General features: G+C 31.7%; 1 protein-coding gene across 3 annotated transcripts in view; it reads right to left on the reverse strand.

Moving 5' to 3' along the window:
* Positions 1 to 1,981: 1,981 nt before the first annotated feature.
* CNOT2 (CCR4-NOT transcription complex subunit 2) overlaps positions 1,982 to 14,921 on the reverse strand; it is a 97,305-nt gene continuing 84,365 nt past the window's right edge. For all 3 annotated transcript variants that reach the window (XM_012788739.3, XM_012788738.3, XM_012788742.2), the window contains 5 exons: positions 13,953 to 14,014; positions 13,814 to 13,863; positions 11,895 to 11,995; positions 10,076 to 10,220; positions 1,982 to 3,123 (listed from right to left, as the gene is read on the reverse strand). In XM_012788739.3, coding sequence (XP_012644193.1) covers positions 3,037 to 3,123; positions 10,076 to 10,220; positions 11,895 to 11,995; positions 13,814 to 13,863; positions 13,953 to 14,014 — 445 coding nt within the window. In that variant the 3' untranslated portion in view covers positions 1,982 to 3,036. The remainder of the gene's footprint in view (positions 3,124 to 10,075; positions 10,221 to 11,894; positions 11,996 to 13,813; positions 13,864 to 13,952; positions 14,015 to 14,921) is intronic.

The raw sequence follows: 14,921 nt of genomic DNA on the forward strand, positions 1-14,921 counted from the left end.
TAATGGTAGATCTACAGTTTGTGAATGAAAAAGGATTCAGACAAACATCAACTAGAAAGAGTAGAGCTGAAAATTTTGAAATTCGTGAAAGTTAATTGAAATGCTTAAAAAACATTGTGAAAAATGAAATTACAGCAAAAGATAGTAAATTATCTCAAAGCCCATACTTTAATTTGTACATTTTATTTTCAAATTGAAATATCAACTTTTACCATTCAATCAACAAGTATTTATCAAGTACCTGCTATGTCCCAATTTCAGTGGCAAAAAGGAAAAGACCAGTTAAGTGGTTAGCTTTATATATAAGAATTTAAGTTTTTAGTTCTTAAAATTTATTATATCTAAGGAAATTTTTTTTGTGCAGTGAAAATTCTCTGAAAATAGTTTTGTCATGTATCATCCCAGAAAGCACAAATATATTCACAATCAAATAGATAAAAAGGACTTCCCTTTGTAACTAAATAGCTTTTGTTCTCGGAAAGCCAATTACAGCTTAAGCTAAACATTTATTTAACATAGTGTACACATCTATTTCACTAGCTATCTAGGGGAGAATAAACAAAACTTAGAAGAAAATGTGAAATAAAATTACTTTAGGTCAACTTCTGCACATGTATAATAACCACAAATTATAAAATCAAGGAATGTAACTTATATTAAGGAGGTTGTTGTAGTGTTTTAAAGATTTCAAAAAGAATTTTTAAATTTGTATTTTGAAGTCAAGAGCATGGTAACTTCTGATATTAACAAAGTTATAAAAAGTTGGTTAACATGTAAGAGTTTCTTCATTTTGATGATCCAGGATTAAAAACCTCAGAAAAGTGGAAAAGTATGCACTTAAAAACTCCGTATATGGCATTAAAAAAAAAAAAATTAGAGCTAAGACAACAAACCACTTGATATGACCTACATTGTTTTTCTGAGTCATTCATAGGGTTACTAATCAAGATCATGCTTCAGCTGAGACTTTATCTTGTTATGTTTGTATTCATAAGAATAAAGATCCCCTTCCACTGTCTTTTTTCTTCCCATCTGTTTCACTTTACAAAGCGAAAAAGAAAAGTTTCACTTTACAAAGTGAATTATTAGAGAACAGTTTTTTAGAAAATTGATTTCTAAGATTTGACTCTGGCTTATGTCAAATACGGTATATAGTGTTCTGTGAAGATATTTTGCACAGCAGTTAAAACTATAGTTACATAAATGCTATCTTTCCTACTGAGAATATGCTTTGGTTTATTTTGAAAGATTAAAAATCCTGATTTTTATGTCAGTTTCTCTTATCTCAAAATATATAGAAAAAGGTAAATTTTAAGCCACTTTATATTTCTGATACATAAACACAGCAATGTCATAAATATTTCATTTTCAAACATGATTTGGTAAATGTCAACAAACGTTCATCCTTGATAGAAAAATAGGTTAAAAATAAAAATTTTAAGAATCAAACTCATTGCCTTTTTTCTACTCTCTACCTCTAGTTTTGCTTTGGTAGCTTGAGTCTTCAGATATTTTTAAATACAGTATTTGTATTGAGATGGGAAAAGAATCCATAAACTTGTTAATAAGAGATGTCCAGGCCAGCAAACTGAAGGTACAGTCTACCCCACTCCACCTTTTGGGTTACCTTAATTTGCATATTATGTCTTAAAAAATAAATCTGAAAAGTCCTTCAAGAAATTTGTCACAAGAAGAAAAGTATTTTGCTTGGGGCCCAGTAGTGTTCAGAACATTTCATTTCTAATGCTACCATAATCCATTTATTTAAAAATTGTTTTATTTGGTTAATACTGTCTACGTATTTAATCTACAAGTGAAATGATTCACTATTGTTCCATTGAACTGTTTGTTGGAAGCTGAAAAAGACATTTTAAATTTAGTCACACCATTCAGTTTGATATCTATAAAACTTCAGTTTTTTCCTCTAATTTTCATGTTGAAGAAATAATTCCACAATTTCAAATCAAAGTCAACACTGCAGTGAGGAGAGCTTTTCTACTTTATTACAAAGAGAAGAAGCCTTTATGTGGTCAGAAAATACAAGATTGATCTTTTTTTCTCTTCCTATGAAACGCTGCTGTTCAAACAGCCAGAGTGAATTGTATCAGTTCACTTCTTTAAGTCCCATCACATTCACTTGGGTATGGATGTCCTTGGCTGCTGAAAATCTGGCCCTTTAGTGCACAGGGCGACAAAGTCCCCTGACCAGCAGTTCCAGAATGTCCCATTTTCATATATTGCATCCATGCACACCTCCTAAAAATGAGGTACAGCAGGGCAAACATTTTCCAAAATAGATGTCATATATATAATATATACACATTCGTACATACATACCTTTATTCATGTGATGTCCAAAAATTTAAAAAAAATGTACACATTTATTACAAAATCGTAACAAAGACTGGACAGTGTTTTGCTCATTCTGGAAAGATGAAGCTCAGTAATAGCACAACCCTGGAAAACCATCCAGAGATTGTGGCAATATCTTTCATCTAAACAGTCAGATATTCTTGTGTTAAGCTTGGCGAAACTGCCTTTCAAAAACAGAAGGGGAAGTAAAATGAAGGAAGCAGACCTTGCTCATCTTTCCAAATGAAATACGAGAAGGATCTTCACATAAAAATGCACAAACATTTGTTATTTTATTACCAATAGTGCTACAATGAACAATGCAAATTTTGTGGTCTAATTTTGTTGAGTCTTTTGTGGGTTTTCTTTTTACATTTTAGAAACTAAATGGTAAACTTCTGTCAGTGTACTTGCTTGTCTTTACAGACCCAAGTCTGTCTGCTGGCAAAAAAGAAAATAAATGAAAAAATTCAGACCCTGCTCGAACTAGAGAAAAACAAATTACAAATTTAGTTGTTGGGCAGCACATAATTAGTAAGGCAGGACCTCAAATGGTGACCCTTTGCATAAGCCAATTGCCAGATCCTCAAGGAATTAAAACCAGGGTGCCTGAGCCACATCAGTTCTGCAGTTATGTTGAGTATTGTGCTGAGACAGCCATACCCCAAGAAAAGGGAAGTCTTTTTAGAAGGCTTGCTGAGCAGGGTTGTAGTTGAAGGTGGATGGCAGGTGAGGCCGTTCTTCTAATTTGTCATATTCCAGATGGAACTCCTACAAAAACAAATTCAAGAATTTAGATGGTTTCCTGTCCTTTTGATCTCAAAATTTTGTCAAAATATACTTTACAAACAAAATACCTATATGTATATAAGAATGAACATTAATTAACATATATACCAGCTCTTTCCTCTCAGTAAAATACAGCTTGATGAAAAATAATGTGCTGTAGTTTCTAATTGAAAAGTACAAAAATAAGGACAAATTTTCTATGTGTAAGTCAAGACACTACTCATTTACATCTGACACTGAAAGCCTGTGTCCCCCCCACATGGCTTCTTATTTCTGTGTATTTTACTAAAAAAATAGGGGGGGCAGTTACTATTTCTCTAAATCACTGAGAATTATAGGATCTTTAAAATAAACTACCCTTCAAAGAAATATACAAAATCTAAAAATTTACTTTTTGTCCATGAGAAAAGTTTAGAAATAATCTTCCAATTTGTCTTTAGCACACTTATTTTTTTTAAAAAGCAAACATATAAAGTTATTCTAACCTCATTAAAATCTGAGGAAGACATTGAAATTTGAAACTCATACTGTCAGACCTCCCATTTCATAAACTCCAAACTCTGACTTAAATAGAAATCAACTGCTACCTAAAACTATACAGTGGTTTTCCTGTAGGAACATTTAAGACTAGATAAGTCATTTTAATTTTAAACTTTCAAAATACTTTATTTATTAACTTCATGGGTTTCAAAATTTTAAGAATGTTGAAGTAATTTTTTCATACTTCCTCACAAAATTAAGTATAGAGATGCAGAATATAATTATGTGCACTAAAAAAATCCAAACAAACAAAAAAACACCCTCTGCAACCCTATAAAGCAAGAGGCTCTAAAATTACCAATTCTACAATCTGAATTTAATCACCACAAACTATCATTGTACAATCCCATTTAAAGAATTATGAACCTTAATATGTATTATATATTCAAGAGGAAGCTAACAAGGGACATTAGCAACCATGGTTAACATATTTTACCTTATCTGTCTGGTTTCAAACCGATTCCATAACAGATGATTCCATTATTAAATTAAATAAAAATGTCCATTATTAAATTAAAATGAAAAGCAAGGCCACACTGATCAAACTTTGAGATACAGAACCAAGTATTTAAAAATACTAAACAATTACAAACCTAACAGGTATAATTTATTGAAAGCCTGATATGTGTCAAAGCTGGAGACACAACTAATTTTATTCTGATCTTTATAATAACTGTGTAAAGTGGATATCATTATTTTCATTGTGCACCTGAAGAAAATGAGGTTTATAAGTAACTTGCCTGAATTATACAGTAAGTAGCACACCTGGGATTAGGATCCCCAGACCCATGTGACACCAAAGACTGTGTCTTTTCTAGTATAACACATTGTTCTTAATGTATTTATATTTAGCCCAAGACCCAAAATATGTATTTAATTCATTACACTCTAATCTAGAAACATTGAAATAATTCAGTTCCCTGCCAAAAGTTTATAAAGAAGGTACACCATGGTGCCTTTAGCTTAAAAAGGTCCTCTTCATAAGATTGAGAGTAATTATGGCACAGGTTATTTCCTTATCAGTAAAAATTAGCAAACACCAGAATCACCACTACAACCATACCCCCCCAATGCATTGTGCAGCTACCACTCTCCCTTTCCCAAACCCTATAAAAGAATTAAAAGAATTTTATTGTTTGGCTGAAGCTGACTATCTGAATTAGTGAAGAAAATATCTTCTTGCTATGTCATTGTTTTAAAATTAAAATTGGCATCTTTGTTTCCAAAATGTGTAGTTATAGGGTCTATCTGTAACTTGACAAACGATAAGCAGCACTATCCAAGTAAAACTAAAATTGTATTCACATTGGCGAACTATATTGTATTATTAGAATTTAAACTAGATTAATTTCCATCAACATACATATTTTCCCCCTACATACTCGAAAAAGATCAGTTTAAACCTAAGGAGCAAAAATATCTTAATATGATAATCTAAAAAAATCTTCAAGAATTATTATATATCAGGCCGGGCGCTGTGGCTCACGCCTGTAATCCTAGCTCTTGGGAGGCCGAGGCGGGCAGATTGCTCGAGGTCAGGAGTTCAAAACCAGCCTGAGCAAGAGCGAGACCCCGTCTCTACTATAAACAGAAAGAAATTAATTGGCCAACTGATATATATATATAAAAAAAAAAAAATTAGCCGGGCATAGTGGCGCATGCCTGTAGTCCCAGCTACCCGGGAGGCTGAGGCAGAAGGATCACTCGAGCCCAGGAGTTTGAGGTTGCTGTGAGCTAGGCTGACGCCACGGCACTCACTCTAGCCTGGGCAACAAAGTGAGACTCTGTCTCAAAAAAAAAAAAAAAAAAAATTATTATATATCAGAGATTCAGAAATTATGTAGGTCAGATTTTGTCTTCCATTGTTTGTTCATATTTTTTAGTCTTCCATTTATTTTTAGTCTTCTTAAAATACATAAAACTTACAACTTTCTTTGTCCCCTAACTTTAACTTGACTGTTGGTAACATCTTTAACATGTTCATTATATGTATGCACATACCACGTACATGTACACCCTTGTGTACAGGAGCGGGTGTGTCTACTTTGTATACCACTGCTTACAGCTTGGAATAGTGCCATGCCCAATGGCAAGTGTGCAATTAACATCTGATGAACTCATAAACACTAGCTTTCTTTACTTGTTTGGGGAACAGAACACTTAATTTTCCTAATATTTTCATATTATGTACTAGAAATTATGTATATATTTGCTTCTGAGGAAAAAAAGACTTTTAGATTATAGTATAATGTTTTAAAAGGCTAGAAAAAAGTACTAAATACTTTTAAAACAACTTTTTAAGGCCTTAGTTTTTTCTATTAGTAAAATTAGGCTAGGTATTCTCAAAAGGTTACTTTATAATTCAAGCAGAATTGAAATTATGCACTGGATTCATATAATCAAAATTATTATTACAAAAACATTAATGTCATCACTTATATAGTTACATAGAGAAACATACACTACAGGAATATTTTCTCAAATTCTCAAGAAATGTCAGTTTTCTCTTACCTACAGATTGAGTATCCCTTATCTGAAATGCTTGGGAGCAGAAGTGTTTCAGATTTTGGAATATTTGCATATACATAATGAGACATTCTTGGCAACAGGACCCAAGTCTGAACTTGAAATTCATTTATGTTTCATATATACCTTATACACATATCCTGAAGGCTATTTTATACAATATTTTAAAATAATTTTGTGCATAAAACAAAGTTTGTGTACCCTGAATCATCAAAAAGTAAAGGTGTCAGGTGTGGAATTTTCTACTTGTGGTGTCATGTCTGGAAGATTTTTCAGATTTTGGACCATTTTGGTTTAGGGATGCTCAATGTGTATAATAAATCCTTATTAATTTAAATTTTAAGAAGGAAGTGGCAAACTACCTTAAATACAGTTATTAGAAATAATTGAAGAAAAGCACATATTGCTAATTAAAGTATAAAGGTATGCTAATATGTACCAGTGAAGCTAATGAATAAAAAAATCACATTTATATCCGACTGTGATATAAAAAAATCCTAAACATTAGAAATCCTGTTAGACCCAAAAGGTAAAGTTAGGCTAAAAGAATTCTTAAATTTTTAAGTTTTTATTATTAGAAAGCTCCTGGTAATAAGGCAGCCTGTGTCACTTAAAAATTCACTGTGGAAGAAATGATTTTAAAAATTTTAGTCATTAAGATCTTAATTGCCACAGATTTTAAATTAATGCGATAAGAGTAATTCTAGAAACTTACGCAGGACAACATAGCCTGCTAAAAATTAAGGTTATCTAAAAGGGGAGGATAAGCAAAATACAATATCAGAATTTTTAGGTATATAAATCATTGATTTATAGGAAATTCTGTAAATAAATAATGGATTAGATCTTAGAACTCAGGGTCACAAAAAATTTTTAGGGGATAAGAAATACTTATGATTTAGATTATTTAATCTCAAACTTAAATATTATAATTCTTTGAAAATGTTAAGTAATTTGAGGGGAAAAAGCAGCTCATATAAAATATTCTGAATGGAGACCAGGATTATGGACTAGGTCAGCTTGAAACCTTTCAATGACACCATAACATCAGCTATTACTTAAAACTGCAGACTTCTCATAATGAGTTGAAGCTTTTTAATATATGCTCTTTACCTGTGAATAGTAAACCATATCCACTTTACAGATTGGGACTCATAAGTTAACTTGGGACATGACATATTAATGAATTTTCTAAATTTGATGAAGTCTGTTAATAATAATACTTATGAATAGAACCCAAATTCCTTAATTCCTTATGACATGTCTGGGAAAGCACTAAACACATCCTTTAAAAAAAAGCCACTTTGTAAAACTTTAATCTGTGAATATAATACAACTTAAAATTTTAAGTTCAAGGATTTATATTTTAATATGACCAAAAGTGAGTTGTTTATTAGTATCTGTCTGACAGAGATCAACAATTCTGTTTGCATTACTATGAAAATAATTTTGAAGAGTATCAGTGCAAGGGGCCAGCAAATTGTTATCTTAAGAGAAATTTCTTAGGGAATAACATGATATTATTTCTCAAATCTCATTTTCAGTTCACAGCTAAAATGTTTAAATGTAAAGGTTAAGACAAAAGCTCAACTGTATAGGAGGTATCAGGTAAAACTGGGCAAAATTATTTTACATATACACTATATATATTTAATATAAATTTTAGGTAGATACAATTTTCTTTAAAGGGACATTTATCAGAGTGAGAAATTGCTTTTGTGGGAATGTAAAGGAGTCCTATATTAATGTTTAAGTTGTTTCTGAATATTTAACCTTATAGGGAGAACTTAATTCTGAAAAACAGTCTTTCTCACATAAATGATTTCCTCACACATATATCCAACTAAAATTATGTAACTATCTACTGGAAACATCTATCCTTTTCTGCATAATCTTGGAATAATTTACAATCCTACTGAGCAAAAGCTTCAAACTGAATGGAGAAAACTTCAATAATTTACTGATAGAATTTTTCCCCCTCCAAAGATATTTTTTCTCTCCTGTAGCATCACTAAATCCAGAGGTTCTTAAAATATGGCCCTGGACCAGGACCAGCATGATCACTGGCATCACTTGGAGCTGTTAAAAAATGCAAATGACCAGGCCCCGCCCCATAGACTTACTACCTCAAAAACAAGGGAGTATGTATACCCCAGCAATTTGTATTTTAACAAGTTCTCCAGTTCATTCTGATGCAAGCTAAAGTTTAGAAACCAATGACATGACCTAACAACAATCAGTTACAGTTTTCCACCTTTGGAAGAATAGTAGTAAGTTATAATAACAATGATGATAAAAACAACAGCAAAAAACTACCATATATCAAATACCCAATACGTGCCAACCACTGTACTCAGTAGGTGTGTGTGTATAATCTCACTTTAATCTTCATGATAAACTAGGGGAAAATATAATCTCAATTTTACAAAAAAGGAAACAGGCATGGAAAGAAAACTCATACAAGGTAAAAGCATAACAGAAATAGGAGTTAACCTCAAATCAATGATACAAAGGCTATGGCTTTCTACTATACCATATTTTTTAAAGAGCAGTTAACATACACAAGTCTTCTATAAGTCTCATGTACTGTTTTTAATTAAGGTAATTATTTCTGTTTAAAAGATTAAATCATGGATATTCTTTGTGAGAACAAGATGTTACTATAAATTAGAATTATTAAAATAACTCAAATACAGTATACAGTGTATGGACTTAGTCTGAGAAATAATGACATTTACCATTGAAAAACACTGAAAAATAACAACAACAACAACAACAACAACAAAGATTTAAGGCTGGGCCCAGTGGCTCATGCCTATAATTGCAACACTTTGGGAGGCCGAGGAAGGAGGATAGCTTGAGGCCAGGAGTTTGAGACCAGCATGGGCAACAAAGTGAGAACCCATCTCCACAAAAAATAAAAACCAGAATTAGCCAGGCATGGTGTCACGCGCCTGTAGTCCCTACTCAGGAGGCTGAGGCGGGAGGATCACTTGAGCCCAGGAGTTCCAGATTACAGTGAGCTGTACACCCAACCTGGGTGACAGAGCAAGACTCCATCTCTTAAAGAAAAAAAAAAAAAAACACCATAAAACTAACTCTTTAGTCTAAAATCCTAAGAATCATTGATGGAAAATGCATTCAGAGAAATCATGGAGTTGTGAAATCAGATAATGTGGGTTATGTTCTCTACTAAGTAGACTAAGTACACAAAAGGTAGTAAATAAAAATAGAAAATATGCATTGACACTGATAGGAATTTTGCATATGGGACAGTTAGAAAGGCGTTTTTGTGAGAAAAAAGTTGCTAAACCAAAATGAAACAAAACAATCAACTTTTTCCCACAGCCCATTTCTCCCCAATATTTAGCATAGTACTCACAGAAATAGTCATGGTCAATGTTTGTGATTTTTTTTTTCTTAAAATGACTAGCAAATAAAAATTCAGCTATCTTTTCTGCAATGAGTACAAGTGTAAAAAGTTTGTTTATAAACTGCTATTAGGAAAATCTTATATATTATACCTGCTTAATTTAAAGTAACAAAAATATAAAAATACATGACTGAGATTGCAAGAGGTTATCTTTATTTTACAATTCAGCAGACACAAAAATATTTCAAATGTTACCAAGGCTTGTGCAAAATTACAAAATCTCTTACTAAGTTCAATAATTTTTTTAACTATTAGTAAAATGAAGCATTTCTAGACACTCTCCTAAAAGTGTCAAGCCAAGGATATTGGGACAAAAGACTTAGCAATTATCTGGCACATTATTGGAATGAATATATTGGCACATATAAACAAACAGAAGAGGACAATTCTTTTTAAAGTCTAGATTTATACATTTGCACATGGAAAAAAATATACCTTAGCTACTTTCCTCCAGTTAAGACAGTCAAAGAAGTAATATGTTCCCCTCTCGTATGTATTGGTTTTCATTGTTGGCTCCATGCCTGGTGCCCTGGTAATCCATACTCGTTCTTCTTTGTGGTATCTCCAATCACGGTTAAAACTTCAATTTTTAAAAGAAAAAGATAATTAATTTTTTCCTGTGGCTCAAATCAAACATTTTCTATGTTTTGTAAAACTTTTCTCAGAAAAAAATTACACATAAAATACATGCTTCCTGACTCTTTTATTGTTAATAAATACAACCCTATTGCAATAAAAATAGTATCTTAATTTGTCCAGAAAGCACACTAATTAATACACACTTTTATTTAATTGAAGAAACTTTTTATACAAACAAAATTAGATTTTAAAAGTTCTATAAGCAATGTGATAAAAACTTAGGCAAACCAAATAAAGATACAGTATGTTCCAGAAACTTCACTTTCTTGCTGTTCTTAACAATCAAAAGAAATTGAGATATTTAATAAACAAAACCCCCAACTATTTATATTATTTTTCAAGGAACTAAATACAAAGTCTATTTGAATTAACTATTTAAATTTACATAATTTTATAATTATCTTGAAAATGGAATATTTGAAAATTATAATAAATTATTACTTTATTTTTTATTCAAATCTCATTGATCCTAAATTCTCAAAAGCTAAGAGGAGGACATCTATTAGAATTCATGCAAGAATCAATGAGGAGTTACACCACTTGTAAACTGGGGAAATAACATACAAAGGAGGTAAATGTCCCACAAAAATAAGCCTCCACGTAAATAAACACTTTCCTACCAACACAGTGAGGTAGTTTTTAAGACATAAATAAGATATGAAACAGAACTGCCAGTGATAGATGGATGAATGACTGAATGAATTTATTTACTTACAAATAAATTAATAGGAACAGTAATAATCTCTATCTTACAAAAATGAGGAAAAAACAAGGGAGAAAACAAAAAAATAAATCCTCTCAATTGAGAAATCAAAAACAAAACAATTCATTATCAACATAGTGAATTTTACATTTTAAAGCATCTGATCCAAGGCCATTTATAGAAATGTTATTAGGAATACTATAAAATATTTAAATCTGAGAAAAGGTCTCCAAAGGTTATAAATATTTACTAACAATTCAGTGTATAGTAAATGGAACAGTCTATTGGCAACAAAACATGTTACCAATTGGACCCATGAGAAATGACAGAAAATTTTTATTTTGAAAACATCAGGTAAAAACAGAAATGCTCAGGAAAAAAGTCAATGAACCAACTTCTTTACACTAATTTCTATTTAAACTGGCCAACAGGCTGCTGATAATGAATGTGGACTTTATTTTATCAGCACTTCAAAACACACAACAAATACGCATGGTACATTGCCTATATAATACACAATAGATGCTTATGAAATGATGAAATTCAGTATCTGATCATTAACACATACAGTTCCAATAAAGAGGAAGAACCACAGTCATGAATCATATCTTATAATTCATATATTTACAAAAATTAGATTCACCAAATCCATAGTCAAGTTAATTCTGTCTTCTTACAAATTCAGCAATAAGTTTGAAATTCTTTTATATGTATACAGTAATTATGAAGCCATGGTAACATATGGTCTTAATCTAAATTAAATTTATCTTACTAAATATAAAAATAAACAAATTTCTTGACGGAGAATATTTTGACTTAAAAAAAAACTACAGTCACCATTATTTTAAAAAAGTTTTCAGCATAGTCAAGATCCAATATAATACAAAAGTGATTAAAATACTTTGAACATACAGCTCTACTGCAGCTAAAAGTTGTAATACGTCTCCTCCATTCATGTAATAGAGATAGAAGAGAAGATCTTCTCCATATCGGCCAAGTTTTATTGCAGCCAGCTGAAAAAGAAAAATAAATTATTCTGAAATGTAAAACACATTTGAAAACCCTAATATATAATTGCTACCACTAAAGTAAAAATGGAGAAACAGAAACTTCACTTTGTAGCAGATAAATGTTATATGATTACACAGATTGGTAGTTACAATTTTCTAAAAGGGAATTTCCTCATTTCTGGTACATCTATTTGATATACTAATTGGGAAAAAAAGCTAAACAACAACTTCCAAGCAAGACCAAAATGTCCACTACCTCACTCCAAGGATTTATTAACACACATGTGGCAACAATACTAGAACGTTGTGCTCACACAGGTCTTGTATTCAAGTCCTAGTTCTATTACTTATTAATATGACCATGTCCAGATGATTTAACATGTATGAACTTTAATTGTAAAATGTGGACAATGACACCTAAAAGGGTTTACTAAGCAAGTAAATGAAATTAAATGAGTGAAAGTATATGAAAGCACCTTGTAGAATACCAAATACAAAGCTTATAAGAAATGTTACCTAAATCTACAGCTGACAGTGATTCACAAATCAGTTGGTTGTATGTTTTCAGCAAATCACAGATGGTGAATACAAAAATCATAAAGAGATGGCTCTTTGGTTTAAATGGATGGCTGAAAGATGACTGCCTTACATTTCCCAACACAAGGTAGAAACCTAACTGCCTGCTAAACTATAACATATAGGTGAGTTCAACAGTTCAAATTCCCACATTAAAATAAACCTTAAAAGCTTCCCAGAACAAACACATTTTTATCTCTTTACCTATATCTAAATGTTTATTTGGCTATTGCACATTCTCAGAATGTAATTTTTCTCTCCATTCATGTAATTCCGATTCAGGCAGCAGTCCTCAATGCAACACATTCTCCTAAATTAGTATTTCTCAAATTGGCCTAAGAAAAGGTTCTGGAACACTGAAGTAACTGGAGCAAAAGAGCTCTACAGTGGAGGTGGCAGCAAATCACACAATCCACAAATAGAAGATGCAAGCCCCATCTCATACTTCTTTTCTTGCCTTCCATCTATCTACTCAAGTACGAAAAGACATATTAAGAAAGATATCCTTTACTTGCCTGTCAACATCAACATCCATTTGACTACACAACTGTATGGCACAGACTGAGAACACTGTTATAATATATTTATAAACATAACACATATATTTTTTCACTAAATTATATCCTTTGGCTAAAATTTAGATACCATTATACATTTTTTCCCTAAAAGAAATTAACTTCTTCCTCCTAAAGCAAAAAGTGTTTACCATTTTCTTCCTTAGAATAAAAAAAGAGACAGATTAAAGGTGTAATCTGTTGTTAATAATTACTTAAAACTACAATTTTAGCTATTTAAATGGAAAAAATACAGAAAAAATTACCAAAGGTCATAAATCATTTTTAAATATATATATGTATATATATATATATATATACATATATATATATATATAGTTCCATTACAAATACTGTATCTGTAATATCTGTAAAGGAAGATCTTTCTTATTGGCAAGGCCATAAAATTGAGAATATCAGAAGAAAATTTATCAAATATTCCAAGTTAATTCCCATCAACTGTGGTTACAGTGATAGCCTGTTATTAACTATAAGAAATATTTTACCAGTCCTAACACTGTTTAACAATGTTATTTAACATTTAACATTTAACAGTTTATCATGGACATATGAAAGCACACCCAAGACCACTGTTAATTACTCCAAAAATATTATGCTGTCTGAACTGAAAAACGGCACCTGAAAATAGATAAATTCATGCTGACTAAGTAAAATAATAAACTACACTCACCTTATCCCTAATGTGAATGTTCGTTAAGTACTCAGATGGAACATGGAAGTCTGGATAATAAAATGAAAAAAGCCTTATTAACTGATTCTCAGTTATAAATATCACTTTAAAAGGTCTAAACACAAATAGTTTTTCCTACCTATGTCTTGAGGTCGACATGGTGAAGATGCCCAGGGTGATGCAAATTTGGGGTAGAGATTTCTGAATAAAGGGGGGGGAAAAAAACACTTTTGAAGTCCAAAGTAGAAAAAGAATATTTCTAATTTTATTTCAGGAAAATTAGGAAAAATAAAGACTTCAAATGTAAAATGAGCATCTTTACTTCTAATTTCCTTACTTGGGTCTACTGACTTATACAAGAGGAAAATGAAACAGGGTGTGTACACGTGTGTGTGTGTGTGTGTGTGTGTGTGTGTGTGTGTGTGTGTGTGAAAAATACAACAGGACTGCTTCCTTATTTTTATAATACAGTATAAATAACACAGTATATCATAATATACAAAATATATGATCTAAAATTTTCTACTGCTAATTGACTGTAACTCAGGATGCTTTAAATCCATCAATACCATGTCCCCCAAATTACTTTCCCATTTATGTGGCCAGAAAAATATTAGTAATTATTAAAAGCAAAAATTCAAATTCACCAAATATTTACTGAGTGCCTATTATATGCCTGGCACTATTCTAGGTGCTTGGGATACTACATCAGTGAACACCACAAAGATCGCTGACAACATGAAACTTTATGATTGAAGATGGTGGATTGGAGGGAGACAGACAGAACTAACCAAATAAATAAATAAACAATCCCTGTTAGGGAAGGGACTGGGAGGGGAGGAGACAGGCTGCATAAGTAATAGGGTGGTCAGGGCAGGTCTCATTAAGAAGGTAAGATTTGAAGGATATGAGGGGGATGATCATATTATCTGGTAGGCAACTTCTAGTCAAAGGGAACTGCTAAAGCAACTAAGGCAGGAAAATGACTGACATGTCTGAGGTACAGCAAGAAGGCTAGTGTAGCTAGAACACAACAGACAAAAGGAAAAGCTGCTGAGGTGGGGTTAGGTGAGAGAAAATGATCAAGTAAGACCTGCAGGCCTGTAAA

This window comes from Microcebus murinus, chromosome 10, assembly GCF_040939455.1.
Source record: "Microcebus murinus isolate Inina chromosome 10, M.murinus_Inina_mat1.0, whole genome shotgun sequence".
NCBI classification, from domain to species: Eukaryota; Metazoa; Chordata; class Mammalia; order Primates; family Cheirogaleidae; genus Microcebus; species Microcebus murinus.